The sequence below is a fragment of the Heptranchias perlo genome, chromosome 32 (genome assembly GCF_035084215.1).
Source record: "Heptranchias perlo isolate sHepPer1 chromosome 32, sHepPer1.hap1, whole genome shotgun sequence".
NCBI classification, from domain to species: Eukaryota; Metazoa; Chordata; class Chondrichthyes; order Hexanchiformes; family Hexanchidae; genus Heptranchias; species Heptranchias perlo.
This window is the reverse complement of record NC_090356.1, coordinates 9,544,258-9,560,203: the sequence shown is the minus strand read 5'-3', so window position 1 is coordinate 9,560,203 and position 15,946 is coordinate 9,544,258. Positions and strand designations below refer to the sequence as shown.

The 15,946-nt window shown below is 43.9% G+C and overlaps 1 protein-coding gene across 3 annotated transcripts in view; it reads left to right on the top strand.

Annotated features, from left to right (window-relative positions):
* The window catches only part of klhl17 (kelch-like family member 17), a 64,876-nt gene that overhangs the window by 8,098 nt on the left and 40,832 nt on the right, over positions 1-15,946 (top strand). For 2 of the 3 annotated variants that reach the window (XM_067970312.1, XM_067970311.1), the window contains 5 exons: positions 5,206-5,316; positions 8,573-8,834; positions 12,973-13,065; positions 13,143-13,264; positions 13,461-13,682. In XM_067970312.1, the coding sequence (XP_067826413.1) occupies positions 5,314-5,316; positions 8,573-8,834; positions 12,973-13,065; positions 13,143-13,264; positions 13,461-13,682 (702 nt within the window). In that variant the 5' untranslated portion in view covers positions 5,206-5,313. The remainder of the gene's footprint in view (positions 1-5,205; positions 5,317-8,572; positions 8,835-12,972; positions 13,066-13,142; positions 13,265-13,460; positions 13,683-15,946) is intronic. The other variant, XM_067970313.1, reaches the window with a different exon arrangement.

The following is a 15,946-nucleotide window of genomic DNA, read 5'->3' as shown; positions in this document are numbered from 1 at the left end:
TCTATCAGATGAGATGTTAAACCGAGGCCAAGACTGCCTGTTGTTGTTGATTTGTTGTCGTCGTTGATTTGTTGCTGTTCAGATGGATGTACAAGATCCCATGGTGTTATTTGAAGAAGAGCAGGTTCTCCCAGTGTCCAGGCTATAATTGATTCTTCCGTCAACATCTTCAGAACAGATTAACTGGCTTGCTGTGTGCAAACTGGCTGCTGCGTTTGCTGACAAAACAACAGTGACTACACTTCAAAATTAATTAATTAGCTCTGAAATACTTTGGGATGTCCTAAAGACGTGAGAGGTGTAATATAAATGCAAGTTAATTTGTTCATTTTTTTTTCTTTCTTCTGTCTTTCTTTCTTCCTACTGCCTTCAACCTTGATGGAGTCTTGCATTATAGGCATTAGCTCTTCACCTAGATTTGCCAGCTGTTAAAAGAAAAAGTCAGGTGAAAGATCAGCAAGTGAGCTCTGCACAGAATGTGGGGGGACAGGAGACCCTGCAGTGGGAAATAAAGAAATTGAAGGACACAAATGTCCTTGAAATTCCAGGCTGGTACTGAAACCTCTGCTGATGTGTGGAGAATAGGCACTCTCCTGGCCATGTTGAAAACATTTATTAGCCGAGCCATTGACTTTTTTAAGAATATTACTTTCTTCGTGTTGATCAAGAGTCCATCACGTACAAAGAGAGGAGACTTCTGGTCTCTTATTATCTGAGTCATCATGATTCACACCAGGAGCACAGAATGGGTGTGGTGCAGTGTTTTTCAGCTGCCCATAAGTGGAAAAATGTAAGGAATCTTACAACACCAAGTTATAGTCCAACAATTTTATTTTAAAATCACACGCTTTCGGAGATTATCCCCTTCGTCAGGTGAGTGAGTGAATAAGAGGTTCTCAAATCGCATATCTTATATTAGGCTGGGACACCATCACACCAATCAAAAGGTGTTGTTGGTGTTCAGACAGGTTTGCCACGGAAAACAGTAGGTCCCAGTATGCTGAATACACATTGTGTCAAATTACACAGACAGAGAGAAAGAGACCCAAAAGGCAGAGAGAGAGAGAGAGAATATTAAAAACAGATAACTTTTTTTTCCCCCTTGCTGGTGGGGTTATGTGTAGCGTGACATGAACCCAAGATCCCGGTTGAGGCCGTCCTCATGGGTGCGGAACTTGGCTATCAATTTCTGCTCGACGATTTTGCGTTGTCGTGTGTCTCGAAGGCCGCCTTGGAGAACGCTTTCAGGAGAACAGCATCCACGACACCACGCAACCCTGCCACGGCAACCTCTGCAAGACATGCCAGATCATCGACACGGATACCACCATCACACGAGAGGACACCACCCACCAGGTACATGGTTCATACTCCTGTGACTCGGCCAACATTGTCTACCTCATACGTTGCAGGAAAGGATGCCCCGGAGCATGGTACATTGGCGAGACCATGCAGACACTGCGACAACGGATGATCGGAAACCGCGCAACAGTCGCCAGACAGGAGGGTTCCCTCCTAGTCGGGGAACACTTTAGCAGTCAAGGACATTCAGCCACCGATCTTCGGGTAAGCGTTCTCCAAGGCGGCCTTCGAGACACACGACAACGCAAAATAGTCGAGCAGAAATTGATAGCCAAGTTCCGCACCCATGAGGACGGCCTCAACCGGGATCTTGGGTTCATGTCACGCTACATGTAACCCCACCAGCAAGGGGGAAAAAAAAGTTACCTGTTTTTAATATTCTCTCTCTCTCTGCCTTTTGGGTCTCTTTCTCTCTGTCTGTGTAATTTGACACAATGTGTATTCAGCATACTGGGACCTACTGTTTTCCGTGGCAAACCTGTCTGAACACCAACGACACCTTTTGATTGGTGTGATGGTGTCCCAGCCTAATATAAGATATGCGATTTGAGAACCTCTTATTCACTCACTCACCTGACGAAGGGGATAATCTCCGAAAGCTTGTGATTTTAAAATAAAATTGTTGGACTATAACCTGGTGTTGTAAGATTCCTTACATTTGTCCACCCCAGTCCATCACCGGCATCTCCACATCATAAGTGGAAAGACAAGGTCATTCCTTTCACTAAAGAAAAAAGTTAGGGGAAGGAAAGATTCCACAGCATGGGACTGAATGATTATGGGCCCACCCACATTTTACTTCAGAGGCAACCCAGATTTTTTGGCTCCCTCCCTTTTTTTTATCGCATCTGCTTATGCAGTCGCTGAATCATACGCTATGGTTTAATGGGTACTGGCTGTTCTGCAGTGCTTCACTTAAGAAGCCATTCTTCATCTGTGAGTGTTGGCAGGTTATTAAACTTAGGAGGTTATAACAGCCATGCTCAATCATGTGCTTACCAGACGTCCACACACGGCCATTTTGGAACGCGAGTTACTAGGCATCAGTCTGGAGTGGGAACCCTGACACTGTCAGTAATTGTAGTACCTCTGCTACCATCCTGGCTGAGATCAGCTAGCTCCACCTTCAATCCTTCCTTGTCTGTATGGTGAGGAGGTGTATTTACATTCTAAGAGCTTGCAATCAAGAGATTTATGTGGAACAATGCCCTCTTGAGTAGTTTTGGATCCTGGTATAGTATTCCTAATATTACTGTGTTGTAATATTAAAAGCTTCCTCTTTGACCGTGCCATTGATTATCAGCCCTAACTTCTACAATTCCTTGGCATCTATTTCTCCTCTGTGAAGTGCCTTGGCACATTTACCATGTTAAAGGAACAAGAGAAATGCAAGTTATCGTTGTTATGCCATGGAAGTTTCCAAATAATATTTTATTTTACATAAAGAGCCTTTGTTGCATCAAAATGTCTCAAGGTGCCTCACACAATGAATTACTTTTTGGAGTGCAGTGACGGTTATGTGTGCAAACACTACCATTCTGAATGATCAGTTAGTCTTGCTTTTTTTGGCGGTGTTGGTTGAAGGAGAAATGTTGACCAGGGCAGCAGGAGAACTCTCTACACGTCTTTGAATAATGTCATGGGACCTTTAGCCGAAACCATCAGAACAGGTAGATGGGGCCTTGGTTTAATGTCTCATCTGTGGACCAGCTCCTCGAACAGTCCAACATTGGGATGTCACCTTAGATTATAAACTGATAAAGGGTTCAAAACCACTACCTTCTGACACAGGTGAATGCTACCAACTCAGTAAAGCACATGGGTCTAGGTGCTAATTTTAAAATTCTCTTCTGAAAATGGGAGTCACCCTTTTTTGTTTGAAGTTGAAGCCACCTCTGTGGCATTTTCCAGACTGATAGGAATTCAAACACGTATTGCTGGAATCTTTGGGCAATTTCTTCTTGTTTCATTTATAGGACATGTGGCATGTAGCTCAGCAGTTTGTGTCTGCATTCTGACTGAAGTCTATCCAAAGTCAGCAGGAAGAATTAAAAATAATGTCTTCAAAGTCAATCATGTGTTCTATAAATAGAAGACGTATTGGAGATTGGTGGTTTATGGAGAATAAACCTTCCACGTCATCACCAACATGACTCGGTCCTGCCAGCACCATTCGTCAGTTATCCAATTGGCCCTGTATTCTGACAGACTAGTTTAAATGCAGGACCAGGCAAGCATTATGGGGACATGAACAAGTCACTCTCCTTAAAGTAGTGACACCATTAAAATTTCCTGATTTTTTTTTAAACAAAATGAACAAATTAAATCGAGCGCAAACTTGAGCAAATCAAAAACAAAGGCTCCATGCAGGGCCCCCCTGGTCAGGGAAGGCAGTTTGTGCTGTTGGTGCCACTCGGTTTCAAGGGCACCAAGAGCGGTCAGGCAGCTGCTGCATTTGCTCCACCAATATTGGCGGGACTCTTGGATTGAAGGAGCTGCACTCACTGCTGTCGGGGAGCTCGCAGTGTGATCCTTGGAGCCTTGCAGGTGGTAGCAAAAATAGGCGAATCAGAAGTTCCATTTTGGGAAAGATTATCCCAACAGTGTCAGTTTCCTTCTGGAGCCCTTCAGTTTTATTCCCTCTAAACTACCAATCCCCAATCCTATATTTAATATGCTAACTGTTAGTATGTCATTTATTTCAATATTGAAGATTTTCCAATTATATAAGAGGATTATAAAATGTAATTATAGGCATTATTATCATACAGTACTAAAGACGTTACTGCCATAATATGCTATTAGGTGGCTCTGATCAGATTGTCTCTCAGCATATCCTACAATGTGCTACCTCCTATTTAGTTGAAAATATTCAGTCATAATCCATTTTGGCAGAGTTCTGTATACGTTGCTAACCGTTTCTGCCTTGACATGTTCAACACATGTAGACCACACACAGATGTATTGGGCAGTTCCTTTGTCTGTGGGTTGGTGAAACTTTCTCATTTGGCTCAAGGCCTGTATGCTCAGAGCAGAGCGAGTTCATTACCTCGGGCTTTCATATCCTTGCAGAGGATCGTTTGGGAATCTAAGCAGTTAAGCAGGTCCTTGTTTTAAAATTTGTTGTTAAAGTAATGGTGTGTGCTTTAAACGGTTGCATGATTTTAGAGAGTTCTCTCATCTGATCAATAATAGTTATATGACCGGTAGTTCTAATTGGGTCTGAGGCCCACACCAAGGCTTGATTGTATAACCTAGGCTGACACTCTGGTGCGGTACTACATTGGGAGTGCTGCATTGTTGGCGATGCCTTCCTTTTAGGTGAGATGTAAAACCGAGGTCCCAGCTCCCCGTTTAGGTGGATGTTAAAGATCCATGCTGCTAATCATAGTAGACCTGGGTTTTCACCTGGTGTTCTGGCCAATATTCCTCCTTCAACCAATGCCACCAAACCAGATTAACTGCGCACTCAGCTCATTGCTGACTGGGGAATGTTGTCGGTGCAGAATGGCTGCAGTGTTTGCCTACGTTAACGACAATGACTGTGTGTTTTATTTTGGACCTTTTTTTGTGTTCGGTTTGCAAATTATTCACTGTTTGCAGAATACCCTTCCACATAGTGTGTTTATACATTAACATGTTTGCATCTTTAACAGTGGAAGGATATTTAGTGCTGGCGAAGGGTGGTGTGAATTATAAAAAGGAGAGAAAAAAAAAATGAACAGTTTTACACATTGTCGTAAAATCAGGTCACGATCACAGTGCTGTGACTGTGTTAGTTACCTGTTTTCTTCAGATTACTTACGGATTTTAAAGCTGCATTATTCCCTTTCTCCTTTACAGACTTTCTCATTTCACAAATTTTAACTCAGCCAGCCAAAGATCTCTCTAGACTTAGGCGGATCTTTCACTAAAGAAACTTCTGGAAGGTTGAGTCTAAACTTTGTGAGAATGGTAAGTGTTGCCATCCTATAAAGGAAGCTGAAGCTTTACGTTTTCGGTTGCTTAAGCAACAACAAAGATGATGTATTCCTTACTACTTGTTTATTTGAGTACCCTGTTTGATTGTTATGTTAAATGTTAAGGCCCACTTGTTAGCGCGTTAACTAGTAACTGCGAGCAGCAACATTTCACACTGGTACATTTAAAGTAACTGGAAGGTAAGCACATGTCAAGATGAAAAATGGGCAGCATTTCCAAAAACAAAAAGTTTTGCAATATCTCAGCTGGTGCAGTGAGCTGTATCAGTTCAACATGTTGATTGTGCAGCAAGGCTATTATGTCATCCATATTTTATTTCAAACAGTATTCACTTTGAACATAGCTCACTTCCACAATGCAGTCGATTAGCACGTTGTTCTTTGATTTCTGGGGCTTGGGTCCAAGTCCAACCCAATATCTGATGGGATGAAAGGCTTGTAAGGATCTGGTATATAAAGAGTCTCGACCAGTTCGCAATTCACTTGGGCACACAGGACAAACCTAATTTAGCATAAAATTGGCAATTACACAACGAGATGGCTAGTATGCAAAGTGTGTAAGCCATGTCGGGGGGAAAAGGAAAGGCAGCTTTTCTCTGCAGCTGATACTATTCGCCTCCGCCCCAGCCTACAACCCCTACTGCATTAGTCACGTTTTTCAGTTGCCTCCACCAGCCACCCTGTGGCCTCTCTAAGTGAAATTGCCAATTAGCTGCTACTTAAGGGAGATGGTGTGGTATAACACTGTAGCCCCCGATTTCCTGACCTGTACTCCCCGCGAATGTGGCTCCTCTGGCGGGAGCTTAGTGCTAAATTAAGGGTCAGTTTCGTGCTGAGGGCCAATGCTCCGGGAACTGGATTGAGGCTGCCCCAGCTCATTTCACATGGAACTCTTGCAGCCACAAGACAGAGGGAACTTGTATCTGTCAGTCCTGCTGGATATGAACAAAGACCTCCGTGATGAAAGACCAGTGTCTAACCCCTGAGAAAAATGGGCATTTGCTCGTTTTTCATTAAAGGAGGAGTTTGAGGTCCAAAGGTCACCATGATGTGCATCCTTGTGAACTGCAACACATGTAATATAAGACCAGGAATTGCTGTTGGCCATAGCAGCCAAATGCTAATGTGTTGGTATGACATTCCTCTGCTATTTTAAGGAAGCTGTCACCCTATTTCCTTTAAATGGGTTTATGCCACTGCTAAAATATCAGACAGAAAAATGTCATACAAACGGTCACTAATATCCCCAACAGAAATTTCTAGCACATAGTAATCTAGACCACTCTGTCGAACAGTATTGCCACAATCCTGTTTCGATATAAGAATTCGCTCGTTATTTAAGTGAGCGTTACAGCGTATATATTTCCGTGAAGCATTGAAAACAACTCAGCCTGTCCTCCTGAAGCAATGCTGCCTCACTAACTGTTGAATCCATTAGATCCAGGTCCAGATAGGCCTGCGTGTTTCCTGTGGGCCAGGCTCCTACTTGGTTCTACCAGTGAAAGCAGCTAACGATATCAAAAGCAGCAGTTTTTATCGAGTTGTTTAGTTGTAAGTTCTGAGCAACAAGGTCACAAAAGAGTCAGAAGCATTTTTGTCATCCACTCTGAACAGATGCAGGATGCATTTCGATAAAGTCGTTACAAGATAGAAAAATGGAGGTGAACTCCATTTAAAAATCAGTAAGAATGGGAAACATGTAGTGAAAGTGTATTGGAGGTACCTGAAGTATGCTCTGCCTGTAAGGGGAGAGGTGTGAAGGGAGAGTGAACAGTGAGCTTTTCCACTAGGTTCCAACTCTGTGTTTGAGACCTAGGGAAATCCTGGACTAGGGCACACGATAAACTGGAACTCTAGCCACCCTTGTGCTGTTTTACACATGCTTAGGCTCATAAAGCAGGAAATGTATGACAGACCATGGTTAATTCAAAAATCTCAGGTTAAAATATGCAAATAAGCAAAATGGATGATCCGAATAAATAATTAGATCAGGGAGCAGATTTAATTCTGTCCCCAATTTAAAGCCACGGGGGGTCATTTTGACTTTGTACCATAATGTAAAATGGGTGATAGCAAATCGACAGCCCGTTTTACATCTCTCCCGATTTTTTATTTCTATTGACTTCATTAATGAATCAACGCCATTCAGAAACCATCGTCATTGAGTAGTCAAGTTTGAATTACCAGCTTAGACCAGGATTCAAATTTAGGCTTTCAGAATAAGGGTCCAGTATTACTGATTTCACTACTAGTTCTCTTATGGTCCACCTATCCCTTGTGACTACAGTCATACAATGGAGGGGATGTGGTAGTGACATCTACCACGAGTTTTATACATTATTAAGTGTCACCTTGGCTCAGTGGTAACACTCTTGCCTCTGAGTCAGAAGGTTTAAGTCCACCCTAGGCCCTGTGCACCTAATCTAGGCTGATACTGCATGAGTAGCACTGAGGGAATGCTATATTGCCAGAGGTGCCTGCTTTCGGATGAGACATTAAACCAAGGCCCTGTCTGCCTATATAAAAGATCCCATAGCACTATTTGAAGAAGAATGTTGGGCTAAGGTCCAGATATGAGGTGAAGGATCAATTCTATCACTCGTTTTTGCTGTACCGGGTGCTGAAGCAGTTTAGCTTTGCACTGACACTGCAGCAATAGTGTAAATGCAGCCTGAATCCAGAGTGAGGGCCCAACCTGGACACTGGAGTGAAGGAGAATGAGACTCCCCGGAGAAGAGACTCTCCCTGTGCAGCACTTGAGAATCAGTTTGGGCCCCTATCTCCTGATATAGATTGCACAAGTTTACATTGGCACGAAGCTGACACTGATGAAATTGGTGCTAAAGTTGCAACGTGAGTGTGCCGTGAGAAATTTGGTCAGTGTAGACATTTGCTGTATATGGATTGTCTGAATGTTAATGTACAATCCAGATAATATTTCCAGATTTGGATATCCAATATGTGATGTAATTTGAAACGATTTGGGGAGTGTGGATTCCCTCAGCTGCTCAGTCTGTGGGCTTCCAAACATATGGGTCCAGTAATGACGGTACTCAGATGGAAGTAACGTTTTCTTGACTAACATTTCCTCTCCCTTTCAGCGCAGCTTTCCCCAATCCAACGACCGGTTGAGTAACAAGGTCGGAGATGGGGAGAGGATCTGCTACCGCGAGCTCCGCGACACGCCGCTGGGATTTGCCGGGGTAACGCTTCCCTTTTTGTTTTTGTAGTCGCAGAGAGTGAAACCAGCAAAAGAAGGCACGTCGGAGAGAAGTCCTGTGATGGAGGGTGGAATGCAACTGCTGAATCGTGATGGGCACAGTATCTCCCACAATTCCAAGCGCCATTACCATGACGCTTTTGTGTCCATGAACCGGATGAGGCAGCGAGGATTGCTGTGCGACATTGTCTTGCACGTGGGCAACAAGGAAATCAAAGCCCACAAACTGGTGCTAGCATCATGTAGTCCTTACTTCCATGCTATGTTTACCAGTAAGTACCAGCCTTTCCTTGTAGGACTTGTGCATGTTAGCCAGGAGAGTTAAACCAGTGCTCTGATAATCCCTGTAAATGAGATAAGACACGTTTTTTTTTAAATGGTGAAAATCTGGAATAAGGACAGTAGACGCTGGATGTACAAGGCAGGTTCGTCAGCATCTGTTCTTAAAAAAAAAATGTTTCAAGTAGAGACTCTTGCCCAAAGTAGAAAGGGAAGGTTGACTGGCATTAGGGCTGACCAAAATAAAGAGAGGAGCGGAGAACAACAGATAGCTTCTTGAATTAGCATTCTTCACGTTACTGTTGATTGTCAATTTTAGCAAAAGGACCTACCTTGATGGGAGTTGAAAATTTTTAAAAATTCGTTCATGGGATGTGGGCGTCGCTGGCGAGGCCGGCATTTTATTGCCCATCCCTAATTGCCCTTGAGAAGGTGGTGGTGAGCCGCCTTCTTGAACCGCTGCAGTCCGTGTGGTGACTTTTTGTAGCGCGATTGTACGACTGAGTGGCTTGCTAGGCCATTTCGGAGGGCGATTAAGAATCAACCACATTGCTGTGGGTCTGGAGTCACATATGGGCCAGACCGGGTCAGGACGGCAGGTTTCCTTCCCTAAAGGACATTAGTGAACCAGATGGGTTTTTACAACAATCCAGTAGTTTCACGGTCACCATTACTGATACTAGTTTTTTTTTAATTCCAGATTTTATTTAATTAATTGAATTTAAATTCCCCAGCTGCCATGGCAGGATTTGAACTCATGACTCCGGATTATTTGTCCAGGCCTCTAATCGCTATGCTACCCTACCCATCCAATGGGCCCAGTAGAATGTGATTTGCTTTTTATGCTTAGTTGGCTACTTGAGAATGTAGCTACTTGGGAGGAAAATTTGCAGGGCAGGGGAATGGGACTAATTGGATAGCTTTTTCAAAGAGCTGGCACAGGCAGGATAGGCTGAATGGTCTCCTTCTGTGCTGTATCATTCTATGATTGTATAAAAAAAATCACTGGCCAAAGACACTTAAGTACTCGTGCAAAGAAGAACCGCCAATGGATTTAATAGTCTGGGAATGGATAATAAAAAAAAAAGCTGGAAAGAGCTAAAAGGTGCTGAATGATATAGAAAGATTGGGGAGAATGGAGCAGGTGCACAGTTAAAATAGCCATGCAAAGACTTACTGCCTGTTCCTGCTTGATTCCCGCCTACCACCATCTTGACTGGGCCATTTTTTAGGCTGCCGAGGTGCCCGCCTGACTCAAACGGGAGCCTCATTAATACATGCTAATCGGGGTCCCATGATGTCATTAGGACCCCAATGGCATTTTAATAGCCTACTGAGCAGTCCTCCCACCGTGGGCATCCCGCTCAATAAAACCTGCTGGGGAAGAAGAGGAGACTCTTTAAGGTAAGTCAAAACTTCCCTTAGTGGGGTCAGGAGGAGTAGGAGTGTTCCTCTGGGCTCCACATGGAAAGTCCGGGCATCTGTTTCCCCAGTCTCTGTCCCCACCCCACCTGCAAAATGACCTTTAAATTAACCCCCTCCCCCCCCCCCCCCCCCCCAACTTATCTTGGTGCCAGCAGGCAGCCTCCGGGCCCTGGGACTCTGACCTGTCCGAGGCTGGTCAGCCGCCTCTTTCACCCATCTCGAGTGGGCAGCTGGTCGGTGGGATGCAAATGAGGTCCGGGAGTTAAAACAGGCCGGGCCTCAAAATGGTGACAACTGGCAGGTTTGACGCTAAACCTCCTCCCTTCACCCCCACCCACTCATGACCTGCTGCAAGTTAAAATACATCCCCCCCCCCGCCCCGACAATCATCTGAGTGAAGTATGTAAAATAAAAGATGGGACATTGATGTTCCCTGTTTTTAGGGCTACAGTACGAATCCTTGACAAATATAAATATCAAATACCTCTTGCAATAGTTCAGGATTTCTTTACTTAATCCTTTTTTTTTCTCTAGGCATTAATTCTGTTTGCAATTAAAAGGAAACCTTGACTGAAACCTTCCTGATCTTTATTCCAAATTTATCACAATTGCGGAGACAATCCATAAGAACATAAGAAATAGGAGCAGGAGTAGGCCAATCGGCTCCTCGAGCCTGCTCCGCCATTCAATAAGACCATGGCTGATCTGATCCTAACCTCAAATCTAAATTCATGTCCAATTTCCTGCCCGCTCCCTGTAACCCCTAATTCCCTTTACTTCTAGGAAACTCTCTATTTCTGTTTTAAATTTATTTTGATTTTAACAATTATCAAAATGGTGGCAGGGAGGGAACTGTGTGTGTATATATATATATATATATCATGTTCTAGAATGGATCATAACTGCCTGAGTATATTTTGCTGCTCTCCTTTGAACTGCTGTGCGCCGAGCATCAGCCTCATTGAAGGAGTGGCTGTGTAATTCCACTGACTGGAGAATGAGTCGTTGGCTATTTTGAACTCTACTTTCAGTCTCAGTTAGAGTGAGCTTTATTTCAGTTGTTACTTGGGATGGGGCGGGTAATTAAATAAAGTCAGAGTTCTGATGCAGGGTGAATACCTGAACCTGCCTCTTCTCTTTGATAGAAGCTGACTGACCAACTCGGGGGTAATTCAACTTTTATCTCCAGGCAAGAAACGAACGATAGCAAATCGGCAGCCGTTTTTACACCTCGTACGATTTTCCTTTGCGTTGGAGTCCCCGTCAGTGGCAGGTCGCCTAGTCTCTGCCAGTGTGTACCAGAAAATCATGGGCAATGTGCCTGCGGTTTTCTCCGACACACTGGTACCGGGCGAGGTGTCTTACCACTGGCACGGACTTCGAAATTTACCCGATTTAAGTTTAAATCCAGGTTCCCATTTATTTTCATATATCTGAAGTTGCCAGCCTCTTGAGGTGTTGTGATTTGGGATTTATCCACCAATAAGCCAAGAACAACCATTCCAAACTTCTACAGCCACAAATTTCAAACAGGACAAACCAATTAAAAAGTATAAGCACAAATTTTAGCCAGATTGCTATAACTCGGAGGCTGAAGGTTGAACACTCTGATGTAGGCCCTCGCCCACTAGGAATTGGTACTAAATCTAATTTTATACAGAACTACATAGGTTATTCAAAATCTTGTGTAGGACTTCATATCTACAAACGTTATTTCCTGTTGTCTTGATTTTTGGCCACTCTTATCCCTTCCGTATACTATTGTGGGAACACCATCATCACAAAGGCTGCTGCGTCTCAAGGAAAGGGCCCATCACCACCTTCTCAGGGCATCTAGGGATGGGCAATAAATGTGGCCTTGACAGCGATGCCCACATTCCAAGAACAAAAAGAATTGGCGCCAACATTTACCATTGTAAATTGCTACGTCAACACTGCTCACTCAATTTTCATAATCTAGTAGCAGACCCTGGCCACTGGGTGGCTCTGAGGATCAGGTTTCTGATGTCTTTCTCCCAACTCTGTCGCCATTTTGTAAAAACAAAATTTGTATTTATCAACTGACCATGAGCAACGGCACAGGCCATCTACTGGTTTTAATAAATTTGTAGCCTTCATCTGTTATTTAATTCTTTGAATTTCACAAAGAGATGTTGCTAGAGAGAGTGGTTAGAATGTGGACCTTTCTACCACATGGAGTAGTTGAGGTGATTGGCATGGATGCATTTAAGAGGAAGCTAGTACATGAGGGAGAAAGGAATAGAAGGTTATGCTGATAGGGTTAGATGAAATAGGGTGGGAGGAGGCTTCTGTGGACCATAAACACCGGCATAGACCAGTTGGGCCGAATGGCCTGTTTCTATGCTGTAAATTCTACCAGTTAAGTATTTCTATTGAAAGTATGTCACTTTGGTGTCTGATTGTTTGCTTCCCCTTCATAAGTTTCAAATTGATTTGACTTGAATAGTCCAGTATGTGAGTACCCTGCAGTGTTTGTACTAAAAAAAAAATGGGGTGAAGTTCCTTTCTGGATGATAATTTTAACATCAGCACACACTGAAATGGGATTTCCCATTTTCCTCTCGTGCTGACTCCAGTAAAATTATCAACAGGGGAAGTTTTACCCATTCCAAGTGTTTTAAGATTAAATTGGGCTTGTTTCAGTGAGACATTCCATTTATGAGAACAAACTGTTTGTCTATACAGCGTTCCAGCTTGTAGATGAAGTGTCTGGGTTGGAGGTAACCCCGAGGATGATATCTCCTCCCCATCCAGCATCTCCACCACCAACAGCAAAAGGTAAAGCAAATGTGATCTTTTGAACTTACTTGTGATGCCATAAACTATTTTTCTGTATTTTTTTGTCTTGCTTGCAGATGAGATGAGTGAGAGTCGACAAACGCATGTGACATTACATGATATTGACCCTCAGGCCTTAGAGCAGCTTGTACAATATGCTTATACTGCCGAGATTGTGGTGGGGGAAGGAAACGTACAGGTAGATAGCCTTAGTTGAATTTCTTTTGTGAATTGCCATGCTTTCTATACGGATTGACTTGACTTGTGCAGTGCTCATTTTAAAATCCCTTGAGTGTCGTTTTAGAAAGGGGGCAATAAACAAATAGCGATTTTTAAAATTATTATTAATATATACGTATATTTAAAAAAATCAAATGATGTTATATGCCCCACAGACACTGCTTCCTGCAGCCAGCCTCCTCCAGCTGAACGGGGTTCGAGACGCCTGCTGCAAGTTTCTTTTGAGCCAGCTCGACCCATCCAACTGTCTGGGAATCCGGGGATTTGCCGATACACATTCCTGCAGTGACCTGCTGAAATCTGCACACAAGTATGTGCTCCAGCACTTTGTGGAGGTTTCCAAGACTGAGGAGTTCATGTTGCTGCCACTTAAACAGGTATTGTTTTAAGGGCTGGGTTGGCACTTGAACAAAATGGCAAAACCCAAGTGCAGGAATCGCAGCCCGTCCTTAGATTACCCTCAAAGTACGTTTTAATTGCAGCGCAATGCTTTATCTCGACTCTCTTTAATTATCTACAACTGTCCTGCTCTCAAAGAACCTTCACGATTGTAAAATTGCCTGCCATCATGGATTACCGTCTGTCTAGTGTCGCTCCGCTGCCTCGATCCTCCCCAGTCACTGCAGTCTCCTCCAGCTCTATGTGCTAGAATGCACCCTCTACTCTTCTCCCAATCTCCTTTCCTTTCCGTTCCACCTTTGGTCACACAGCCTTCAGCCATCAGTGTCCGGCCAACGTTTATCCCTCAACCAACATCACTAAAACAAATTATCTGGTCGTTATCTCATCGCTGTTTGTGGGACCTTGCTGTGTGCAAATTGGCTGCTGCATTTCCTAGTTTGCAACAGTGACTACACTTCAAAAGTACTTCATCGGTTATAAAGTGTTTTGGGACGTCCTGAGGTCATGAAAGATGCTTATATGAATGCAAGTTCTGTCTCTATCTATATCTGTGGATTGATCTATCTATGTCTTGTGCGTTAGAATGCCCTCTCTAGCCTGCCACCTTGCTACTCCTCAACTCTCCATCAAAAGCCTACCTCTTTGACAATGCATTCAGTCACCTCCCCTAATTCTCCTCCTCCTGCTGTTTGGTGTCTGGTTGTCACTTTTTGTGGGATGTCTTATTACATTCAAGATGCTATATAAGTGCAAGTAGACAATTTCCAATTACCAAGTCGGATTTGAATTACTAAAAATATGGTGCATAAGTCACATCTTCCTGCTGGTTTTTGTTACCTTAAACACCTGATGGCCTACTGGGTAAAGCCACTGCCCAGTACAGATCCAAGCCATACAGAGTGGATAATCCTGGTATCAATTCCTGGTCTGTGCTGAGTTAGCTGATTTCAGACAGTCTTTTCCTGATAATTGAGTCTGTGATTTTGATGAGGCCACTGTAGCAAGTAGCCAACCCTTTCTCCTCTGGGAATCTCACTGTTTGACCTACCTGGTGATGGAGGAAACAGGCAAGCTGCTTGAGGCACGGTTCGTGGGAGGAGGACTGCTCATATCACCCTTCCCCTCACAACCAAGTGTATCCAGCTGCACTGAATATTTCTGCACTTAACTGAGGACCAACGTTTCCAGAGGTGATGTTTCCCCAGGGAGGCAATGAGAGACTTGCTGCAAGATGACCTGCAGTAACCCTCCATGGCAAGCACGGCACTTCCCGTTGCAGTAAAGCCCTAAACGTTTTGGCCTCCCACTCTTTCCAGGCTGTCGCAGGGGACTTCAACAATACCAACCAATCTGCAGCCCATATGAGCATCAAGCAGGTGACTGACGCCTTGTTTGTGAGAGCTGACAACTTCACCGGTTTCCTCACTGACATCTGGAAACAGTAGAATAGGGCCCAGGATTTTGCCCAGATTGCGGGATTCCTCAAAGTCTATTGCATCATAGATTTAAAGGAAAGAACTCGCCTTTTTATAGCTCCTTTCACATCCTTGAGTTGTCCCGAAGCACTTCACAGCCAATGAAATAATTTACAAACGTAGTTGCTGCTTTTTGATGAACGCAGGCAAATGCAGCAACCGCTTTGCGCACAGCAAGATCCCACAAACGGAAATGCGATTAGTGGTCGGAAGATTGGGCAGGTTCCCTCACAGGGGTGCGTCCCTCCCCACCTGATTTTCCTGTATTCGCTGTGCTCCGGTGATCCAATCCGCCCAACTGCAGCATCGGGAAAATCTCCCCAATGGCTATAACAACAATAATGTAGAAGAATGGGGCCAAATATATCAAATAGTACACCATCGTGACTGTCCGCTGTGTAAGGTGGCAAGAAGCTGCTTGAGTTGCCAATCACATTCTACAGCAGTAAGAGTTGGGTTCTTGCGTAGGCTAACAAGCTGTTTGAACAGCTTGCACCACCAGCTGATACTGGTTTATGCTTGGGATCACCACTGTGGATCGCATTCAATAAGGTTCCGCACAAGAGACTGTTAGCAAAAATGAAAGTGCATGGAATTGGAGGCAACCTATTGACATGGATAGGGAAATGGTTAGGAGGTATGGGACAGAGAATAGGGATAATGGGTATGTACTCCAATTGACAGGATGTGGCTAGCGGTGTCCCCCAGGGGTCTGTACAGGGGCCTCAGCTTTTTACTATTTATCAATAACTTAGATGAAGGAA